The following is a 24,476-nucleotide window of genomic DNA, read 5'->3' as shown; positions in this document are numbered from 1 at the left end:
CAGAACACTTGATAATAAGCTTCTATGTGATATTCTGAAATATGACATCAGAATTAAATGAATTTGTTAGAAGTCAAATAGATTTTCTAAGCTTTCTCAGCATCAAACCATGGACACTTTAAAACTGGATCATTTGTATGCAAACCACAGTCAGGAAAAAAAAAACTAAAATGAACACAACACAATTTCTGCCAGCCCTATACTTCTATGTTTCTTACATGACATAATATATAAACACACATTTTCTTGGTTAATTTCCGATATCACATCACAAAGCAAGAATCTGTCATGGCTGCACTGTCTTTCCATGTTGTAGTTTTTTCCATTGCACAATCCCTCTACAGTTATTAATACCCCACAACTGTAGAGGGGAACGGGGTGTTCATAATATGAAAAAAGCCAAATACCTTTATGTAGGCCTCTCTTTGATAAAGCATTGTTTACATTTAAATTATTAAATTAACCTGTTTCCTGTTGGTTGTTTAAAACCAACACTAAAGTGTACTTTAGTGTAATTTTATATTACTACAAAGACTAATGGTCTAATGGGCGATTTAACACTACATAAAACATGTCTTTCCGAATATATGATGGATTTCTGTTTCTGAAGCAATTTAAATGGCATTTTCACCTGCTTCTGTCTTTTTACCCAACCGTACACCAACTGCTACACTTTGGTAGCAGTAAACCCTCCAGCTGACTCAAGCTGCTGAAAAAAGAATATGTTGGTGTACCATAAATACTCTCCCCTCAGTTGGGGGGAAGGGTAATTTTAGACACAGATAAGACATTGAGGAATTCTCTCACTCAACTTCACAGCAGCTCTGAGTGTTCGCTGAGTTGAAGTAGCTTCAGAGTGGACATGTCCAGCCACTGTAACCAGGACATGGACGACATGGACGATATTGACGAGGACAAAATTCTGGAAGGTCTTTCAGTTGAAGAGCTTAAACAGCTCCAGAATGAAATCGACATGATTGCTGATGACAGAAAAATGCTGGGGGACATAAGACAAAACAATGTTTCTCATTATGCAGTGACTGAAGGTACTTTGTTTGCTTTGTCACTTATCATAGGTTTTCTTTTTACATACTTATAATTACATGAATTTGTACAAGAAAGTGTGTTTTTAAAGTAAACCAATAACTCCTGATAGTATGTTATTGTTTGTTACTACACCAAATAAAAAAAAAAGTTGGGACAGTATGAAAAATGCAAATAGGAAAAAGGTGTTTCTTACATTTAATTTGACTTTTATGTCATTGCAGACAGTATGGATATTTCATTTATATTTTTTATTGATATTTTCATGTCAACTTTTTATATATATATATATATATATATATATATATATATATATATATATATATATATATATATATACTAAATAATTACGTGATTTCAAATTGGTGATGTCAACAGGTAACAGGTAAAACAAGATTAGTATCCACAAAAGGATTCTTTGTGGAACAAAGATGGTCAGAGGATCTCCAGTTAGTCAACAAATGCATGAAAAAATTATTGAAATGTTTAAAAACAAGAATTCTCAAAGACAGATTGGAGGGAGTTTGCATATTTCTCATTCTACAGTGCAGAATATCATTAAACAGTTCAAGGAATCTGTAGAGATTTCAGTGCATAAAGAGCAAGGGCGCAAACCTAAGCTAAACACCTGTGATCCCTCAGAGGGCACCGCATCAAGAACAGTAATTTATCAGTAGTTGATATAACCAAATGGTCAAGGTGTTAAAAAGAAGTCTTATGTCAACCATGTCCAGATGTAGCGTTGAGCTGGGAATGCATTTTGTGGTTGATTTAGTATTTTAGATCTTTTTTGGATGAAATGGATGCCATGTGCTCTGGACCAAAGATGCAAAGGACCAGCCAGGGTCTGTCATGGTATGGGGTTGTGTCAGTGCCCTTGGCAAAGGTTATTTACTCTTTTGTGATTGCAGCATTAATCAGAAAAATATATTGAAATTTTAGTGCAACATATGTAAAGCTGCCTTCAAGGTGATCTTTTCTGGGTATGTCCATGTATTTTTAACAAAATGTTTTTGTCAATGTGAGTGTAAGAAACACTTTGTTTTTGCATTTTTCATATATCTTCCTTACATACTACATGCAATTTAGTAATTGTAATTTAGTAACTCAGCACTACTGTATGTAAACCACCATATTAGGAAAATGTAAGTAACTGGAGAATTGAAAAAAGTGTAAATGACCAACTTTGTTTTAGAAAACAAAGAGGAGGGATGTGATGAAGAGATTGATGAAGATATGATTCTGGCTGGTCTGTCTGCCGAGGAACTCAAACAGCTCCAGAATGAGATGGAAGTGATAGCTCCTGATGAAAGAGTACCAGTGGGGATGAGACAGAAGGACCAGACTGAAAAACCTCCTACAGGTTCATTTGACCATAGATCGCTAGTGGATTACCTGTATTGGGAAAGAGAGTCTAAACGTTTAATAGAGGAGGAAAGAATTCCTACAACCCTTCTCCCCAGTCTGGTAAGACAAACACCACTCCAATAAATGTTAAATTAAGGATTATTTTGATCCAGCTTTTTGCCTTAATCCTTATACGTAATAATAAATTGAACAATAACTATGCCATCACCCATTCAGTATTAAAAAAAATACATAATACATACAAATTATACATATAGCTGGACAGATCAATCTTTAATCATAAAACCAACACAAAATGATTATACAATGCCTAAACAAAACAGACTAAAATGCTGTTAAGAAAACTTTGATTAGATATTTCAACATGTTTACATGAAACCAAAATTCCACAGATGACTGTACTATATCACCAGCGAAAACAAACGTACGTACGTATTAGGGGGGTCTGACCCCGCTAATTAATACTTGAACACCCCTAACAGAAGTAAAACCTAAACTAGCTGATGTTAGCATTCAGAAACTCAGAAAGAAATTATACAATATATTAAAAGTGTATTAAACAAGATAGATAGTTAGCTACTTACATTAACGTACAGTGCCTTTTTTGGCTTGCATAACTGAGACCTGAATGAAGACGTGGCCAATAATGGGAGTGAAGGCATAACATCCTACATTTAACAGCTTAAATGATTGAACTATATTTTTACTTTATACTGTTTTTTTATCTATAGGTGCTAGGGTGGTGCTGCGGTAAATAAAATTATTCAACTAGCTCTGGGATCCAGGGTTTGAATCCCCGGATCAGTGGCCCGCGTTGGACTGGCGTCCTGTCCAGAGTGTGTTACTGCACTGTGCCCAGTGATTCCAAAGAAACCGAACCTACCAGGATCCTGACCAGGACAAAGCAATAGAAAACAAACAAATTAAAAATAAATTTTTTTTGCATTTTTTTTAAACTATACTGTTCAAATTATTCTTACAATGTCTCACATTTGCGGGAAACAATACACAGAAAAAGAGGTTCCCCCTTTTTTATGTTAGGCCAGGTAAAGTCAAATTTAAATGTAAAACGCTTCTTACAATACAACATTTTCTTAAGGCGTCTGTCTCACTAAAGTATATGAGAAAAATACTTTTGCAACTCAAGTGGCCTATACATGATTTTGATCAATTTTTCTTTCATTGTAAGAACTTTTCTTCTTCCTTGCCAGTGCTGCTTCCGATTGCTCATTTAGGGACTTGAATCTCTGTAAATCTAACTTGTCTGTTGGTAAAAGTGCTATATAAATAAAACTGAAAGAATCTGATTTATATCCATACACTACAAAGAATAATAACATGCCACACTATATTACATGTAAACAAAGTGAACAGAACAGAACAAAACACTATAAAAGATTAAAAATGGGTTGGGTTTATTTTAGCTTTATTTTTGGATTACCTATTAAAAAAAATATACTGTGCAATTTCACTGTGTTTTTTACTGGTCATACTGTCAGTAATGTTACTTAATGGTACAGCTGGCCACTTAATAGCTTTATGTATTTTTGTCATAAACAGAAAGAAATGGAAGACGAAATGAAGAATGCAGTAAAAGAACTAGACAATGAAGCAGAATGTGTGAATAAGGAAGAAGCTCAGGAGACTAATTTAGAAGATGATAAAGTAAAGGAGGAAATGACAGAAGAGGTCACAGAGAAAATTGTGGATGTGGATAACTTTGAGAAACAAAAAAGACTGTCTATTAACACAAAAAGTAATGAGAACAATACAACAGTAATATCCTCTCAAGCACTCCTTCAGTCCCATCCAGATTTTTCTGATTCAAAAAAAGAGGAAGAACCTCACAGATTAGAACAGAATAAAGAAGATTTAATGGTGGATAAAGGGAAGGAGGTAGATCAAAATAAATCTGTGTCAGCCTATGAGAACTGGGTTCCTGAGAAAGAGGAGAGGGTCATATCTAAGCTGAAGATCCCAAAGCTTGCACTTGGTAACACTTTGATTAAAAAGACTGCAAGGCCCTCTGGAAATGATACCAATCTGGAAGGCACTTTGGCTAAGATTCGTCATCAGAACCCCTCCATCACTGATGTCAATCTAAACAATATTGAAAACATTCCTAAAGAAATGCTCTTGGAATATATTGAGGCCCTAAAGAAAAACAAGCATGTGAAGACCTTTAGCATTGCAAACACTGGGGCAGACGAAACTGTGGCTTTCTCCTTAGCCAATATGCTGAGGGAAAACAGGAGCATCACCACCCTAAACATTGAGTCGAACTTTATCACTGGAAAAGGTATCATTGCTATCATGCGCTGTCTACAGTTCAATGAGACTCTGACAGAGCTACGTTTTCACAATCAGAGACACATACTGGGCCACCACGCTGAGATGGAAGTGGCACGCCTTTTAAAGTCTAACAACACACTACTAAAAATGGGCTACCACTTTGAGCTCCCGGGGCCACGGATGGTGGTGACAAACCTGCTAACCAGGAACCTGGACCGCCAGCGACAGCAGAGAAAGGAAGAGCAGAGGCTTCAGCAAATGAAAGAGCAACAGCACATGATGAAGCTGTATGAAAACAGACTGAACATGGCTCCTGGTCTTTTGGAGATGTTGGGAGGGTATATTCCTGAAATGGAACTTGTAAAAGTTGCTCAGGTTCCTCAACAACTTTCACAAGGCTTTCAGGAACCTTCCATGGTATTGAGTAAATCTAAGCAAGTACATAAAATGCCACTTTCACCCACCTCAGACTCAGTGGAGATGTTTAAAGAGTTGCAGCTTAAGAAGACTCCCAGACGACGTGACCCATTATTGGAGTTGAATCCAAAAGAGGAAAGAAGTGGTGGAAGAACTAACATTCAGCTACACAGCACTCCAAAGCACAAAATAACAGCAACTGAAGAGCATTTGGATGACAAGGCCAGTTTAAAAGATGTTATAAAGGGACTGAAACCGGTTCCTCGAAGAAGGGAGCCACCCAAAGTGGATCTAACCCCACGTGACCTTCTTCTTAGTGAGATTCGACAAAGCAATGTGGCTTATCTAAAATCGGTATGTGCAGTTAAATACTGTGAGATTATTAATCTGCTCTTAAACCACTAATTATCCTCATACTTTAGGGATTAACATTAAAAAAGCTTTGAATCCTGTAAAGACGTCAGTCTATTTTGGAAGGCTATTACATTTAATGCTATTAGTTTTATAAATTAGTACTACTGTAATAAGCTGAAAGATATTAAACAAAAACAATTAATATTATTGTTTTTGTATTTTATTACATTAACTTAACATTAACATTTATCACATTTTAGACTTTTAAAGTGGAAGGAAAACACAGTCAAGGTTACTTAGTTTAGCAAAGCATGTTTATTTAATAACTAATTACAACCAACAGCCTATTATTTTGCAATGACTAAAATAAGAAAAAAAAAATGTTTACCTACTTAGGAAGAATACTTAATATCTGAAAAAATGCATAAAGTTTGCAATGTTATTATTGCTAAAATTCACAGTTTTAGTTTTAGATTATTGGATTGTTTTACAACCAGTAGCTTACTAGCTAAAGTGGAAACCATCTGTAGTCTTCCTTGCTAATGGGTGATTGGACTGGGGGCAAACTTTAATTCGATGTATGTACTCAACACTGGAGGTACAGAAAATCAATTTAGATGCATATGTTTTCCCATATACATACATTAATTTTTTTGTATTTAGAGACACAACAATTTCAGTTGTGTGTTTATAACATGAGACCAGATTTCTGAAAACCAGGGACAGTTACTCATCTGACAGGCATTGTAAAATAAAGAAGATGCCCCTTCATGGTAGTTTCTTTGACCTCATTTTTCTCAAAAACAAGCTGAAAAAGGGGATTTACATTTCCACTTTTGGTCCGCCAGAGATGAGAGTTTAACAGAGCTTAAGGTTGCATTTCTTGATGTGGCATCAGTATTTTCTCATGTGATGCTGTCTGAAGGCTTTTCACAATATTATGCCCAGTAGATGTTGACAAACCTAAATCATTTGCAATTTTGCATCAATAATGTACTTTTCCAATATTCTATTTTTGCATTTTTTTGTCATTTCTAATTTCAGTTCATGTTATACACCAGAGCAGGTGGCTTACACAACTAGCAAAGGTGGCATTTGCAGCTGCAATGTGTATTTCAGACAACCCACACTCTCAGAGACACTATTGACTGGTTGATATCACAGCTGAGATTCAAGTGCATTAGACCACTGAGACACCTAAGCAAACTGATCGTCAATTTTTTTACGACGTTTGGCCACAAACCATCTTTGCTTGCAAAGACTTTGGTGGATCCTCCTTTTATATCCACTCATGTTTTCAATTTACCTATTTATTGTAAATTGTTACAAATTATTTTATCTTCGCCTTTCTCAGCCTGTCTCAGGCATCAAATTCAAAGTTTGCTTAAATTTACAAAATACTACCAAGTTTTTTGTACTTGTGTCAGTTAAAATGTCTACTTTTTTTATAGAGTATGTAGTAACAAATGGTGATGTGTTTATTATCACTAAACAACAATTATTTTTAGGCACTTTTATATACTGCAACATCAAGTATTAAATATATTTAATATATTTAAGCAACAGCAACTGGAATTCCTCAATTTAGTAAACAGCTTTGTATACATAACAAATACCTGGCTCATTAAAGATAATTCTATTTTGTAATTCACAGGTTCCTCTTCCCAAAGTTCTGGAATCAGCAGAAACAAGTCTTTTCTGATGACAGCATGAATTCTGACAAACTGCACAAAGGACCACAAAAGGCCAACATCATTTCCAACATCATTCACAAATTAGACCATCATTTATCTTTTCAATAAACGTTATTAGTTCACTGAGAAGATAAATGATGTGGTACAGTTCAGAAAAAGTACTATTCATTTATCACTACAACTGAACTAGACAAATACCATTTACCGCCATTTTTAAATATAAGGCTGTACTAATTAGCATGATTTCTGTTAAATATAAGGATGTACTAATCAGCACGATTTCTGCATCAGACAAAAAGACTGAAATGAAATTTCTAGATTAAATCAGTGGGTTGCATGTGACAGAATAAAAGTTTCACATATAAAAAAACAACTTGACTAGGAAATGACAATCACTATTAGAAATAGCTACACAAGTTAGTTGTTTTAGGTTAATTGACAAGTAACTGCATGTATTAGCTATAAAAAAAAAGTTAGGCAATTAGCACTTTTACATGTAAGATTCAAAGCAACATAAGACATGGAAGATCCTAAGAGGCCAAACAGAAGGTGTCTCAGCTGCAGCTTCATCAGTTATATGAATTAAAATAATGAACAGACAAGCAACATCACTAAGGAGGAACCGTGGGCATGGTTCATAGCTTATTAAAAGGGATAGATGAATACTTTACAGGATAATTGTCTGTAAAGCATACAGTGCCTTGCAAAAGTATTCAGCCCCCTTGAACTTTTCAACCTTTTGCCACATTTCAGGCTTCAAACATAACGATATGAAATTGTAATTTTTTGTGAAGAATCAACAACAAGTGGGACACAATCGTGAAGTAGAACGAAATTTATTGGATATTTTAAACTTTTTTTAGAAATAAAAAACTAAAAAGTGGGGCGTGCAATATTATTCAGCCCCTTTACTTTCAGTGCAGCAAACTCACTCCAGAAGTTCAGTGAGGATCTCTGAATGATCCAATGTTGACCTAAATGACTGATGGTGATAAATAGAATCCACCTGTGTGTAATCAAGTCTCCGTATAAATGCACCTGCTCTGTGACAGTCTCAGAGTTCTGTTTAAAGCGCAGAGAGCATCATGAAGACCAAGGAACACACCAGGCAGGTCCGAGATACTGTTGTGGAGAAGTTTAAAGCCGGATTTGGATACAAAAAGATTTCCCAAGCTTTAAACATCTCAAGGAGCACTGTGCAAGCGATCATATTGAAATGGAAGGAGTATCAGACCACTGCAAATCTACCAAGACCCGGCCATCCCTCTAAACTTTCAGCTCAAACAAGGAGAAGACTGATCAGAGATGCAGCCAAGAGGCCCATGATCACTCTGAATGAACTGCAGAGATCTACAGCTGAGGTGGGAGACTCTGTCCATAGGACACAATCAGTCGTACACTGCACAAATCTGGCCTTTATGGAAGAGTGGCAAGAAGAAAGCCATTTCTCAAAGATATCTATAAAAAGTCACCTGGGAGACACACCAAACATGTGGAAGAAGGTGATCTGGTCAGATGAAACCAAAATCAAACTTTTTGGCCACAATGCAAAACGTTATGTTTGGCGTAAAAGCAACACAGCTCATCACCCTGAACACACCATCCCCACTGTCAAACATGGTGGTGGCAGCATCATGGTTTGGGCCTGCTTTTCTTCAGCAGGGACAGGGAAGATGGTTAAAATTGATGGGAAGATGGATGGAGCCAAATACAGGACCATTCTGGAAGAAAACCTGTTGCAGTCTGCAAAAGACCTGAGACTGGGACGGAGATTTATCTTCCAACAAGACAATGATCCAAAACATAAAGCAAAATCTACAATGGAATGGTTCACAAATAAACGTATCCAGGTGTTAGAATGGCCAAGTCAAAGTCCAGACCTGAATCCCATCGAGAATCTGTGGAAAGAGCTGAAAACTGCTGTTCACAAACGCTCTCCATCCAACCTCACTGAGCTCGAGCTGTTTTGCAAGGAAGAATGGGCAAAAATTTCTGTCTCTCGATGTGCAAAACTGATAGAGACATACCCCAAGCGACTTGCAGCTGTAATCGCAGCAAAAGGTGGCGCTACAAAGTATTAACGCAAGGGGGCTGAATAATATTGCACGCCCCACTTTTCAGTTTTTTATTTCTAAAAAAAAGTTTAAAATATCCAATAAATTTCGTTCTACTTCACGATTGTGTCCCACTTGTTGTTGATTCTTCACAAAAAATTACAATTTCATATCGTTATGTTTGAAGCCTGAAATGTGGCAAAAGGTTGAAAAGTTCAAGGGGGCTGAATACTTTTGCAAGGCACTGTATCTGTAAAATAAACTACAAAGAGGATAAACACGTCTATGAGAGACCTTTTAGCAATAGGAAAAATTACTAAAATTTAATTTAATAAGTGAGATTTTTGGTGGGTGGAAACCAAGGGATGTCATCCACCCACAATGTATTTTGTAGTTGGGCAGCCTTGTTGTGACAATCATTTAATCTTGTTTGCTGCACCTACTTTTTTCTTAAGATGTTCCAAGAAGACCAGGATGCCACCATGCCTACTTAAATTATTAAAGGTTTGTGTAACTGGGGGCCTCCCCAATTTCCAGATTTAAACATCATTAAACCCATATCATTAAACCCAAGTTCTGGAGCAAAGAGTACAAAGTAGAACTCCATCTCCTAATCCTACTTCTTATGTTCTTTATTTTAACATATTGTTTAAAAATGTATTTCATATTGTTTAAAAATGTATTTGTAGATAATAAGCTTAAGCTTACAATAAAAATTAAAAATGTATAACCTTCGATTAAATTGAATGCATTAAAAAAAATTATAAGGATATTTATTGGTATCCTTAAAATCTGTCATTGTGTAAATACAACCCCAAATTAGAAAAAGTTGGGTCAGTATGGAAAATGCAAATAAAAATGCAGCGTTTTTTATTTTTTTCTTGACTTTTATTTCTTTGCAAGATATTAAATTTTTGTGTCTGGTAACTGAGTTAATATACATCCATTCCTGCACTTTAGGCCTGCAACATATTCCAAAATTATGTGATTTCCAACAGGTAATGTCAATTTGGAGCAAAGATGGGAAGAGGATCTCTGGGTTGTTAACAAATATGTGAGAAGAAAAATGTAAAAAAAAAAATGTAAATGTAAAGATTATTGAAATGTTTAAAAACAATGTTCTTCAAACAAAGAATGGAAGGTATTTGCATATTTTGAACAACCATGATCTCATGATCTCACCAAACCCTTGTCAAGCACTACAATACAGAGTTACACAAATGCCACTTGTTTTGTGGTCAGATGAATCAGTATTCCAAATTTTTTTGGAGGAAAGGGATAAAGTTTGCTTCGAACTAAAGACGAAAAGGACCACTCAGACTGTTGTAAGCAAGAAGTCCAAAAGCCAGGGTCTGTCATAGAATGACGTTGTGTCAGAGCCCTTGGCAAAAGTAATTTTCACTTTTGTGATGGCACCTTTAATGCAGAATAGTACATTTAAATTTTTGCTGCTTTCAAAACAACATCTTTTCAAGGTACGTCCATGCATTTTGCAAGACAATGCAAAACCAAATGCTGCACACATTACAAAAGCATGGCTACTGTTGCACATTTAGAGAAGTGTTTGCAGGAAAAATGGGAGAAAGTAACTCCCCCCAACCCCCCTCCCCCTTTAAACTCACTTCCACATGGTAATGTTTGCTTAACGTGGTGATTTGTTGCTTAATATTACTTTTAATATTTTTAAAATTATTTTATTAGCAGTTACCTGCTTGTTAGTAGCAGCTAATCTGTCAGACTTGACTTTACTTGGTACCTTTCTATATGTTTTTTGTGTGAATTTTGCATTTAGTAAACATACATTGTAGGAAAATCCATAATGCATTGTTTTCTGGAAAAAAAAAAAAAAAAACTTGCTAACTTGCTGCAGCTGGTCTCAGTACTTTAAAAGACCTCCTGCATTGTTCCGGTGCCAAAGACTAAGAACCCTAAGGAACTGAATGACAGACCAGTGGCACTGATATCACACCTGATGAAGTCAGTGGAGAGGCTTGTGCTTGGTCACCTTAGAACAGAGTTGGGAACTGCACTTGATCCGTTACAGTTTGCCTGTTGGCCACATGTGGGGGCTGTTATCTACCTGCTGCTTACTTACATCCTACAACTTTCTAGGAGTCGAGCACCATCTTCTACGCCACTGTGTGCTGTGGCAGCAGTATCACAGCCAAGGACACCAGTAGACCAGTAGCCAGCTCAGTAATGGGGGTAAAATTGGGCACAGTGGAGGTAGTGCAGAGGCAAATGCTGGCAAAGGTGCCACTACATAAAACACTACAAGGACAGAATAGTAGATGAAGCAGCAGGCTGCTCCTGTTCCACTTCTGGAAGGAACCCTTCCACAGGTCATTTCTCCCTGCAGCCATCAGACTGTACAACTCTGGAAGTTAATTCATCTAATCATGTAGTTCTGCAGTCACTGTACAGTTACATACTTTTTGCACTTTAAGAACAGCTACAGTAGTATATGCAAGCAAATATACTTGCTGACTTAATATAAAGGTAACACAGGTACTTAAGTAGTTGTGTTATGTCTATGTGAGCTGATGGAACACTGTACTTTCCCTTCGGTATGAAGTGTATAAATGCATAAATGTATAAGTGAATAAATCAACAAGTGAATACTGTTTTTTGAAATGTGTTGCAGGCCTGAAATGCAGGAATGGATGTATATTAACAAATGAAATGAAGCTGACCGGACAAAACATAAAATATCTTGGGTCCATATGGTCAGCAATAAAATAAAAGTCAAAGTAAATGTAAGAAACACTGCATTTTTATTGGCATTTTCCATACTGTCCCAATTTTTTCTCATTTGTGGTTTAATTACATTTAGCAGGGTGTTCAGGAACTATTACGTGGTTATTTATGCCTCCCTGTTTTACTTGGAAAGGTCAATTTAAGAAAAAGTGTTTTGACCATGAATCATAAAAATAACTACACAGTTATCTGTGTACATATTATCTGAAATTGACAGTAGCTAAAAAATGTAAGTCAGCCAGGGCTGTAATGAACTCACCTGAAAAAGAATACAAGTGCGTTCTGCCTCAAGTACAATGAAGACAATTGTTAGTAAAGCAAAAAAAAATCCAAGGATAATGATTACTCTACACGACTCAGAGATTAAACTCCTGCTGTATGCAGATGATCTGGTCCTGCTGTCCCCCAGCACCCAGGGTTTACAGCACAAACTGGACCTGCTGCAGCAGTACTGTCAGACCTGGGCCCTGACAGTCAAGCTCAAAAAGACCAAAATTATTACCTTTCAGAAAAGACCCAGATCTCAGGGAACCAAACACACATTAGGAAATCATGAAATTTAGCATACTAAAGATTATACTTACCTCAGACTAAAAAATAGTCGCAGGGCATTCTATGCCATAAAACGACAAACAATTGTGGAAATTCCAATTCGAATCTGGCTCAAAATTTTTGAATCAATAATTGAACCAATTGCTCTATATGGCAGTGAAGTGTGGGGTTCGCTAACACCATCAATCTGCAAATTTTCACATTGGCTACAAACACTTTAAATGGGTTTGGTATTATAAGAGGGATGGTTAAATATAAAACAGTTAAGTATGGAGGACAATTGTCCTTTAAATGCCCTGGACTTTAGTCAAAATACAAATATGGCTGCTTCTGCCAAGAAACTTAAACTGGGTGATGAATCTTGTGGCAGCAATCCAAAACTATGATACATTCAAATCCCAGCCATAGTGGTTTGATGACCACAGAGGCAAGCTTTATTTGCCATGGCCATCCCAGTCCTCTGAGTAAAAGCCTAATAATAACTTCTGATGTTTGCCATAAAGGTAAATCCAGCAAAGACCAGCTAGAGGCCTAGAAGATCTGGAGAGATTCTGTACTGAGGTATGCTATCTAACAAATTCTTCATAAATGTATCTTTGCATACAAGAAGACTTAAGTGAACCAGCTCCCCCACCCAACAATTCACTGCAGCAACGTGCAGTGACAAGCAAATGGTGACAGTGTTGCACAATATGTTGCCCAGGATTTTGTTTGCATGTGTATCTGTACTATTTTGTGTTTTTAAAATACTTAACATTGCCTTTTCCAATGGCTTGGAATTAATTATCTATATGATATATAAACTTCTAATTAGTCAGTTAATACAGGGGGAAAAAGTGCTGCTGTCAAAATTTGCTATTAAGTAAATATGTTTGAGGGATATTTTAAAAGTTTTAATAGTAACATCTGTTTTCATATTGATAGTTTTGGTTTGTGCTTTACATTATGGCAAACACTATTTATCCAATTTTTGTCAATTACAGATTAAAATAGTACTCAAATCACCAAGAATGTTTTTGTTGTTATTTTCCCTTCATTTTATTGGAAGTCTGGACAGAACTAATGGATCAAATAGACTATGTACAGTAGTGTTCAAAAAAATAGCAGTGATTTTAAAAAAGTGAAAAGCACAAAATCATTATAATAACTTTTATTTCCATAAATGCAAATGCACTGAAAATACTACACTTAATTCTAAATCAAAACATTAACAACATTTAGCCAGTTTGTGTTAGTCACGAGGGGGTCTACGGCTAGACAAAAGGGCGGACACACACGCAGAGATGTGAACTAAAGCAAGGATATATTTATTAATGAAGACAAGTGCTATTTACATAGTAACACAAGCTAAGCGCACGGCTAGTAACACAAGCTAAGCGCACGGCTAGTAACACAAGCTAAGCGCACGGCTAGTAACACAAGCTAAGCGCACGGCTAGTAACACAAGCTAAGCGCACGGCTAGTAACACAAGCTAGAAACAGAGTCCACAACAGAGTCCACAACAGAGTCCACAACAGAGTCCACAACAGAGTTCCACACCATAAACCCAGTTCAGTTCAATAGTTCTCAGAGTCTGTAGAGAAGCTGCCTCCTTTTATTAGGAGCAGCTGGAGCTAATTAGCCCAGAAGAGCCAATCAGGAATGGGGTGTGGCAGGAGACAGAGTGTGCTCATGGAGAGGGGGGCGTGGCACCTCAGGAGCACACACAGAGGCTCAAAGCGTGACAGTTAATCCTTTACAGAAAGTTAAGAAAAATGAATATTAGGCTGTTCAAAAAAATAGCAGTGCCAGCATTTTTCTTTAAAAACTCAAAAAAAGTATCTATAAACTGAAAATGTTTGAGGTTTTACTTTACTTTAAATTACTGAACTAATATTTAGTGGCATAACGATTGTTTCCGAGATCTGTGTTGCATGGAGTCGACCAACTTCTGGCACCTCTGAACAGGTATTCCAGTCCAGGATGATTAGACGACATTCCACAGTTCTTCTGCAATTTTGGGTTTTGCCTCAAAAAAACACGTTTCAGATGTCAGCCCACAAGTTCTCTCTGGGACTGAAGTCAGGGGATTGGGCTGGCCACTCTATTACCTCAATCTTGTTTGTCTGTAATCAAGATGTTTTGGGTCATTGTCATGTTGAAACACCCATTTTAAAGACATTTCTTCTTCGACATAGAGCAACATGATCTCCTCAAGTATTCTGATATATTTAAACTGATCCATGATCCCTCGTATGTGATAAATAGACGTAACACCATGGTATGAAAAACATCCTCATATCATAGTTTTGTACCACCATGCTTTACTGTCTTCACAGTGAACTTTGGCTCGAATTCAGTGCTCGAGGGTCATCTGACATACTGTCTATGGCCACTTGACCCAAAAAGAACAATTTTGCTTTCACCAGTCCACAAAATGTTGAGCCATTTCTCTTTGGACCAGTCAATGTGTTCTTTGGGAAATTTGAACCCATTCAGGACACGTCTTTTTCTTAACAACGGGACTTTACAAGGAGTTCTTGCTGGTAAATTGGGTTCACTTAATCATCTTCTGTACTCACTGGGAACTTCAGATGTTCCTTGATCTTTCTGGAGGTGATCACTGGCTGAACCTTTGCCATTCTGGCTATTCTTTGATCCATTCAAACAGTAGTTCCACGCTTCCTTCTGCATCTTTCAGGTTTTGGTTGTCACTTTAAGGCATTTGAGATCATTTTAGCTGAGAAGCCTATCATTTGCTGCACTTCTCTGTATGTTTTTTCCCTCTAAAATCAACTTTTTAATCAAAGTACGCTGTTCATCAGAACAATGTCTGGAACAACCCATTTTACCCAGTATTTCAGAAGGAAATGCGCTATGACCAACCTGTGCAACATTTGCCACCCTCCTACCTTAAATAAGGGCCAAAATTGACACCCATTCTTCTGCAGAATGAATGACTTCACCAATTGAACTCCTCACTGCTATTATTTTGAACAACCCCCTTTCAATCAATGCTTCAATTACTCAGAATGAATGGCATGCATGTCCTAATTGTTGGGTTTGTTTTGTTTTCAATACTCTACTAAACTTTCAAGTAATTTTTTTGCTATGTAGAAATAGCATTTCTACTAAAAACTTTGATTTATCAAGTTAATGGTGTTGGACTGCTATTTTTTTTTAACACCACTGTAGGTATTTGGCTGGTCAAATGTACCTGGTTAAAATGTGCCACTGTAGGCAAAAAATACAAACCTCATTTCAAGAAAAGATGGAACTTTTTTTTAAAAATGAAATAAAAACAAGAGTCTGTGATGTGTTAATTCTCTTAAGTTTTTTAAAACGATCATTAACTGACAAAAGTACAAAAATACTTTTTAATGTTTTGGCTGACTTGACTGTATATTGTAAATATAAACTTTTTAAATACAGTTGATAACTTGATGCCTGTAACACTCAAAAATACAACACAGACTGGCACTGGGCAGAATAACAATGAAGGAAGTGATAAAGATCTTTAGAACTGAAAGAAAAACCGTGACAATGGTTTTCTCTGTGGTTCTTTATGGATGTGAAAGCTGGACATCAAATTCTGGAAGAATATTGATGCCTTTAAACTTGCTGGCTAATTTTAAGAGGTTCTAATGGATCCTAGACAAAATAAAGCAGCAGAACATTACCCAAAGCATCACACTGCCTCCGCCGGCTTGCCTTCTTCCCATAGTGCATCCTGGTGCCATGTGTTCCCCAGGTAAGCGACGCACATGCACCCGGCCATCCATGTAATGTAAAAGAAAATGTGATTCATCAGACCAGGCCATCTTCTACCATTGCTCCGTGGTCCAGTTCCGATGCTCACATGCCCATCATTGGCGCTTTCGGCTTTGGACAGGGGTCAGAATGGGCACCCTGACTGGTCTGCGACTATGCAGCCCCATACACAACAAACTGCGATGCACTGTGTATTTTGACACCTTTCTATCAGAACCAGCATTAACTTCTTCAGCAATTTAAGCTACAGTAGCTCGTTTGTTGGATTGGACCACACAGGTCAGCCTTTGCCCCCCACGTGCATCAATCAGCCTTGGCCACCCCATCACAATTTGGCCCTTGTCAAACTTGCTCAAATCCTTACACTTGCCCATTTTTCCTGCTTCTAAGACATCAACTTTGAAGATTGTTGAAGATTGTTTGAATGTTCACTTGCTGCCTAATATATCCCACCCACTAACAGGTGCTGTGATGAAGAGATAATCAGTGTTATTCACTTCACCTGTCAGTGGTCATAATGTTATGCCTAGTCGATGTATATACTGTATATATTATATAAATTCACATATACACTGTCAGCTTACATTGTTTTACCCCATGGTTACATTTTGAGCCACCCAGTTTACACTACTTTAATAATAAAACTATTTAAAGACAAATTGCCTCTTATCTTGTAATGCCTTTAAACTCTTCTTTTAAAATAAGACTTACTGAAGTACACCTGCATGAATGCTGCAATCTGGAAATGTAATTCATTAAACCAAAATAATTTTGGTCAGCATGTATTATTCTTGCAGGTGTTTAACCTTGATTAAAAAAAAACCACCAACAAAACATGAAAAAGCAACGAGTAACATTGTGTCAAATTTAATTAATTTGTTTTTAGAAATATTTCCATCATTATCAGCTTTAATACGTTGCTAATTAAATTAACCAAAATAACCAATTTAAAAAGCCAGGTGAGATGTGGGGTTGGGACAGATGAATTAAGGTTTGTTTAGGAATCAGAAGAAGAGTCTTTAACATCTGTACTTTCTGTGGCCTCGCTTACTTCACTCATCTCTTTGCTCTCTCCTCCACTGTCTCCATCTACTTCCTTCTCTCCATCTTGTACTGCAAGTTTCTGCACCAGCCCAGTCACTGTATCTGTCTGTGAATGAGGCGTCTCAGATCCCCACAAACGTATACCAGGCTTCTGCAGCTACACACAAAAGCAAAATTAACAGTACTTTTAAGGCTTAAGATATTTCTGCCAAACTAATGCAAGTACGTAAATGTAAATTAAAAAAATGACACATTAAAAAGGCAGTACAAAACATGAGAGGATAGTCTCATCGTAAATAGAGCAAGCAAAATTTATAGCTATGCGAAGATCTAGTGGTACTATTTTTCAAAGATGAAACTTTGATAAATTAAGCCATTAGACATTTACAGTGGTGATCCATTTAATATCTTTAAACATAACTCAATATAAGCATCTAAATAAACATTTTTAAATTATAATTTTAAATTTTCTTTAAATTCCTTTAATCACATCATCATCAACCACCTAAGTAAATGTACTTTATAATTTGATTTGATTAGACTAGACAAACTCAAGCTTAATTATTGCCAGTGCTTTTAAATACTCGGTTGTGGCTTACAGCATTTGTTTTAGCAGGCTTTTAACTTTTTTGTGACATGGGTTAAGAATTACATTTAGGTTTCAAAACTTAGTCAGATCAAGATAGTTTAAGTTACCATTGATGATTGTAGCCAGGATAGCAAAAAAAAAAATAAAAAATTAAATGAATGCACACATTTGTTAGAGGCAATTTTTGCAACTGTTCTTTAATTGTTATTTATTAGGATTTTTAACATCATGTTTTATACACTTTGGTTACATTCATGACAGGACAGCTAATTACTGGTTCACAAGATTCATCAGTTCAAGTCTTCATTGTCAAACACAGTCATTGACAATTTTGTATCTCCAATTCACCTCACTTGCATGTCTTTGGACTGTGGAAGTAAACCGGAGCTCCTAGAGGAAACCCACACAGACATGGAGAGAACATGCAAACTCCACACAGAAAGGACCCGGACTTCTCCACCTGGGCATCAAACCCAGGACCTTCTTGCAGTGAGGCGACAGTGCTACCCACTGAGCCATCATGCTGCCCATTCTTTAATTGTAAATAAATTAATAATTAACAAAGCACTTCGAATGAGCATTTTATTTATGTCTCAGACTGCGAAGAATTAGTGACAAAATTAAAAGTAATCACTGTCCAAATCGCAATCCTCTACCGAATTTGGCACTTGCTTAACACACAACCCTATTTGGTGCTAATATATCAATGTATGTTGTATATTCTTTTCCTCACTTTACATTTACTTGGTACCGAATACTGGCCCACACCACATGTCTTTTGGTTCCATGTCTTCACTTTTTCAGGTTAAAAAATGTGCCTTGTATTTATCGCCCTGTTTTTTTTGTCTGCATTGTATATTCTGTTCTTTACATTTTTATATTTTGATGGAAAGCTATAAGCTTGTTGGTTATCTGTTGACCAGTGACTAATGACAGTCTGTTATTGCATCCATAAAATTTGCATTCCAGTTTATTTATATATAAAATGTTAACAGTTGCAGTCAAGCAATTATTAACAACAAATCACGTGATCAAATGCCACCAGGTTAAGTGACAATTACAGCATTTTCACACCACCAAATAAATATTTAATTATGTGACGTTATATTTTCAGAGACCTTACAATGTACCTAAAAACTCAAATGTATGGATTTTTATTGAAAAAAAAATGATAGATTGTTTGGTTTGGTGTTTAGTTTTAACACCATGTCTGTCCTTTGGGCCATGTTTAATATAAATTGTTATTAATGAAAAAATTAAATAATAAAAATCAGTTATTTAATACATATTCCTTAGAAGGGTATGAAAACAACACTACTAAAGTAACAGTGCATATCGTTCTAATAAATTACTATTTGGTATGAGGTACAACACATTTCAACATAAATACCTCATCTGCCATCTGTGTAAGGTTCCTCTTCATTGCATATGCATCTTCTCCATCTGCATAATATTTTGGCTCTACTTCACTTATCCTAGACCACAGTGATTATAGGGCATAAATATTTAATGAAGAAAGTAGCCATGACTCAAAAAAAGCTTTGAAAGAAATATATTTGCAATACTCACTGAAATTTCAGCGTATTTGAATACAGATGAAGGGCTGCTCGATTGCTGAAAAACAGCAATACAAAAAAGCAATTTTAAGTCCAGTTGACAGTACTGTCAGCTTTGTATAGACAGTATTCAGTACAACGCTATTAAATATGTTTGTGCAATTTCATGTAGATGCTTCATGCTATTTGAAATTAAAGTTTAGTTGACATAGAGCTAAACAACTACAGAGTATAAGGAACATACCTTTTTCTAACATGCAGAGAGACATATTTGGCATTGAAGTTCTCAATCATGGCTCGACTTGCCTGGTCCATTAACTTCTGAGCAAGACCAAGACGTCTGTGGGAACGCTTAACAGCCTATACACAATAAATTAATAGATTAACATACAAAACAAAGTTGATAAACTCAAGGAAGGGCCTGCAGCTGAAGTATAAGTCATGCAACACATTTGAAAAGCCTACATGGCAAAGAAAATGTGATTGACAAGTTGACAAAAATTTTTCAATATGCATAATTCAGGGATATCTGCACCAGATTCAAATGATCAGCTTATTTATTTAATCCTGGTTGATTCAATACCTCACATGCTGTGTATACAATCATCTGAGGTTAACATTTAGTCTGACTTCATAAAGATGCAAAACAGCTTACTTGTTCATAATTTTAATGTTACATTTCTGTTACATTATGTAATCATATATTATTTATGATTATAAATAATAATAAATAAATAATAGAAATGCAGAAAAAAATTCATTCATTGGTTTATCATAAAATCAAGTTCTGGTAAGCCTAGGGTTTTCCCGTAACAGCAAACAAGTCTGTCCACTAATAAGAAGTAAAAAAAATAAAAAACAACACTCAGAACAAGAAGATATGCAAATAATAATAACAATAAATAACAATTAATAAATAAATAAATAAATAAATAAATAACAACAACAACAACAACAACAAGCTGGGCCGGCAGTTAAAGCCACCGAGTAATTACAGTAAAGCTATCGATATGGTGTAGCTATAAAGTGATGACATTTATTTTACAAAGCTCTAATATATGTTTGTGCAATTTTAGGTACAATTGCTATTAAAAAGTAGCGTAAGGGTTTAAAACAAAACTATTTCTAACATGTTACAAATAGTTTTTGCTTAATGCAGAGCGTTTAACTGTCAGGTACAGGGGTTGGACAATGAAACTGAAACACCTGGTTTTAGACCACAATAATTTATTAGTATGGTGTAGGGCCTCCTTTTGCGGCCAATACAGCGTCAATTCGTCTTGGAAATGACATATACAAGTCCTGCACAGTGGTCAGAGGGATTTTAAGCCATTCTTCTTGCAGGATAGTGGCCAGGTCACTACGTGATGCTGGTGGAGGAAAACGTTTCCTGACTCGCTTCTCCAAAACACCCCAAAGTGGCTCAATAATATTTAGATCTGGTGACTGTGCAGGCCATGGGAGATGTTCAACTTCACTTTCATGTTCATCAAACCAATCTTTCACCAGTCTTGCTGTGTGTATTGGTGCATTGTCATCCTGATACACGGCACCGCCTTCAGGATACAATGTTTGAACTATTGGATGCACATGGTCCTCCAGAATGGTTCGGTAGTCCTTGGCAGTGACGCGCCCATCTAGCACAAGTATTGGGCCAAGGGAATGCCATGATATGGCAGCCCAAACCATCACTGATCCACCCCCATGCTTCACTCTGGGCATGCAACAGTCTGGGTGGTACGCTTCTTTGGGGCTTCTCCACACCGTAACTCTCCCGGATGTGGGGAAAACAGTAAAGGTGGACTCATCAGAGAACAATACATGTTTCACATTGTCCACAGCCCAAGATTTGCGCTCCTTGCACCATTGAAACCGACGTTTGGCACTGGCACGAGTGACCAAAGGTTTGGCTATAGCAGCCCGGCCGTGTATATTGACCCTGTGGAGCTCCCGACGGACAGTTCTGGTGGAAACAGGAGAGTTGAGGTGCACATTTAATTCTGCCGTGATTTGGGCAGCCGTGGTTTTATGTTTTTTGGATACAATCCAGGTTAGCACCCGAACATCCCTTTCAGACAGCTTCCTCTTGCGTCCACAGTTAATCCTGTTGGATGTGGTTTGTCCTTCTTGGTGGTATGCTGACATTACCCTGGATACCGTGGCTCTTGATACATCACAAAGACTTGCTGTCTTGGTCACAGATGCGCCAGCAAGACATGAACCAACAATTTGTCCTCTTTTGAACTCTGGTATGTCACCCATAATGTTGTGTGCATTGCAATATTTTGAGCAAAACTGTGCTCTTACCCTGCTAATTGAACCTTCACACTCTGCTCTTACTGGTGCAATGTGCAATTAATGAAGATTGGCCACCAGAATTTATCCATGAAACCTCCCACACTAAAATGACAGTTGTTTCAGTTTCATTGTCCAACCCCTGTATATCCTACCCATTTTGGGGTGGTTTTAATAATTTTGTGTGTTTAAGGAAAAACTAAAAATCTTTGAAGTCTAAAATGATGTAAAGGATCTGGAATAACCACTTGTTTAACATAAACAGTAAAATTAAGCATGACAACAAAATATAGATAAATAATTTTAGATAAATAAGTTTTTGACAGTCCCAGAAAAAAATACACACCAGTGATGTAATATGTCCATGAGGTACATCATCAGGATCCTCCTCCCTGCAAAATAAGACACATCACATTCTGCAACTGCATCAACTTCACTAAATGTGTTGGGATAAACATAATCAGCTTGTTTAAATAGAATGCCACATTTAACTTACATTTTGGCTAGAACATATCCAACTATCTTTCCGTTCTCATCTTCAGCTATGTAGGAAAGCTGGGGAAAAGATTTATTGGAAGCAAATATTTGTTGAAATCTTTAAATGACAAAACCATTATATTACAACTGATTTCAGGATTTAGTCTGGTTTGTAACAAACCTGTGGCCAGGAAAGTCCATGGTAAAAATAGTACTTCATTTGATAGTTTTCAGGAAGACAAAGCAGGTTGCAGTGCTGCATGTTCATCAGATCCTCTGGCTGCAAATAAAGCAAAATACCCTGAGATTATACGTTGGGCAAAAGGACCGAGAATACCACACATTTTTGTATACCACACTTTCTCTGTGTGACAGCAGCTAAAGCGCTGAGCCATGTGAGCAGAACGCTAGCAGTGACAAACGCGAATAGGCTAAAATAGAACGGCCACTGAAAACACAATCAGCATAAATACAGGACCTGTGCTATTACTTACCCGCGCATTGCGAATATTCATTTTAAATGTTGCTGGATTTTAGTATAACGCTAAAACAACGCGCAACAACAGCCGTCAATGGTAACCCTAATAAAGCTAACAGCACTATTGCCGTTCTATGTCACGTGAAGCTATCTTCCGACAACCGAATGCACTTCCGGTCGAGTAAGGTAATGTATTTCAACATAAAAGTAGTCATTTCTATTTTGTTCGGTTAGCGCGACAAATTGTAGTGGTTACATGACATAAATACTATTAATACAGTATGCGTATATATACAGATTTTCCACAGGTAATTTTTTGGGTGCTCCGTACATTTTATTTCAAAAACCTTTTTAGTATGATTTCAGTAGCCAATGACACTGTTGTTATTCGAAAGTCTTATTTGTGCAGTATGCAATCATACTATTATTACTATCCGAAAGTCTAACAGGTGTGATAGCTGCACTCACACTTTTGTTATCTGAAAGTCGTGATTTTTATTATTATTATTATTATTATTATTATTATCAGTAGTAGTAGTAGCAGTAGTGTGATTGCATTAGGCAATCGAACTAACTAAATCCTCAAATCTAAATCGTTAGGCCCATCAATGACAAGATGGTTTGTATACAGCTTTTGGATACGTGCACTCATTTACATTTTTGGCATTTAGCAGACTTACAGTACTGTGCCAGTATATTGTCTGAGCAATTGGGAGTTTAAGGGCCTTGCTCAAGGGCCCATAAGTGACAACCTGGCAGTGGTGGGGCTTGAACCAGTGCCCTTTCGATTACTAGTCCAGTACCTTTACCGCTAGGCTACAACTGCTCATTCACCCTTTTTGTCAAATTCATCATTTATTTCAAGTGTATAAAATCCTCTAAAATCCAAATCCTCTTCTCAAGTTGCCATGGTGATGGTGGACGCTGGCGCATCTGGCTGCCGCTACCGTTATCGTATTTTATCATATTTTATTGTATTTTTATCGTATTTTCTTTTCATTTTTATCTTTGTACATACTCATGTTATTGCTACCGCTCCTGTTGCTTTATTTCTTTTTCATCGGATAATCTCAGCGCCTGTTGGATACTAAAAGACTGTGGTGTGTGTTGGATCATTTTAAAAGACGCGGACGCTGGTACGTTTTCTTCACATCCTGAAACGGTCTGGATTACAATTTACAGTTACGTGGTGAACGGTGGGTGAGTTTTCCTGCGATCGGCACAATGTTGAACTATTCTGCTGACCAGCTGATGAAGTTCAACAATTACACTACTCCATCGTGTATTCTAGTCATCAAACAGCTTGGACTCCTTCGCCGGCCTCGTTATATTCACAGGGGCTCCCGGAGAAAGCTTGTCCCAGTGAGAGTAAGGAACTGCTCGGATGGTAAAGTGGGGTTTTCTCGGCATGCGCCGTATACTCCCAATGGAGTATCTCCGTGTAGTCTCGAACCGCGTTACACCTGGCTGGTACCTGTGGTTCCTGATCAGCCCGCTACACACCTCCAGCCACGGCAGAGACTCCGAGCCAGAAACAGAGGAGTTAATACTGTCAATCTCAGAGCACTGGAACACACACCGTTACTGCAGTCTCACTCTGTGTCAGTCCATATGGCACTGATAAATGCGCGCTCTGTCCATAATAAGACGTTTATTTTAAATGACTTTTTCACTTCTCATGGTTTGGACCTGTTGTTTTTAACTGAGACATGGGCTACAGGTGGTGAATCGGCTAGCGACTCCGCCCCCTTCTT

The 24,476-nt window shown here is 37.0% G+C and overlaps 2 protein-coding genes across 4 annotated transcripts; one reads left to right on the top strand and one right to left on the bottom strand.

The window, feature by feature from the left end:
- Window positions 1-862: 862 nt before the first annotated feature.
- On the top strand, window positions 863-7,413 carry lmod3 (leiomodin 3 (fetal)). Its single transcript, XM_063015562.1, has 4 exons — window positions 863-1,046; window positions 2,240-2,511; window positions 3,973-5,475; window positions 7,130-7,413. Exons 1-4 carry the CDS (start codon window positions 863-865, stop codon window positions 7,175-7,177), a joined length of 2,007 nt encoding a protein of 668 aa, XP_062871632.1. The 3' UTR covers window positions 7,178-7,413.
- Window positions 7,414-17,121: 9,708 nt separating this feature from the next.
- naa10 (N-alpha-acetyltransferase 10, NatA catalytic subuni) lies at window positions 17,122-24,332 on the bottom strand. 3 transcript variants are annotated; one of them, XM_063015667.1, is made up of 8 exons: window positions 24,197-24,332; window positions 22,426-22,524; window positions 22,264-22,322; window positions 22,114-22,159; window positions 19,717-19,832; window positions 19,486-19,530; window positions 19,307-19,391; window positions 17,122-17,484 (listed from the first exon to the last, which is right to left on the bottom strand). In XM_063015667.1, exons 2-8 carry the CDS (start codon window positions 22,510-22,512, stop codon window positions 17,281-17,283), a joined length of 642 nt encoding a protein of 213 aa, XP_062871737.1. In that variant the 5' UTR covers window positions 22,513-22,524; window positions 24,197-24,332; the 3' UTR covers window positions 17,122-17,280. The 3 variants fall into 3 exon arrangements, with proteins under 3 accessions (XP_062871737.1, XP_062871738.1, XP_062871736.1); XM_063015668.1 differs by lacking the exon at window positions 24,197-24,332 and adding an exon at window positions 23,741-23,915; XM_063015666.1 differs by lacking the exon at window positions 24,197-24,332 and adding an exon at window positions 22,739-22,864.
- Window positions 24,333-24,476: the final 144 nt, after the last annotated feature.

The sequence above is a fragment of the Trichomycterus rosablanca genome, chromosome 19 (assembly GCF_030014385.1).
Source record: "Trichomycterus rosablanca isolate fTriRos1 chromosome 19, fTriRos1.hap1, whole genome shotgun sequence".
NCBI classification, from domain to species: Eukaryota; Metazoa; Chordata; class Actinopteri; order Siluriformes; family Trichomycteridae; genus Trichomycterus; species Trichomycterus rosablanca.
This window is presented reverse-complemented; position numbering and strand designations above follow the sequence as displayed.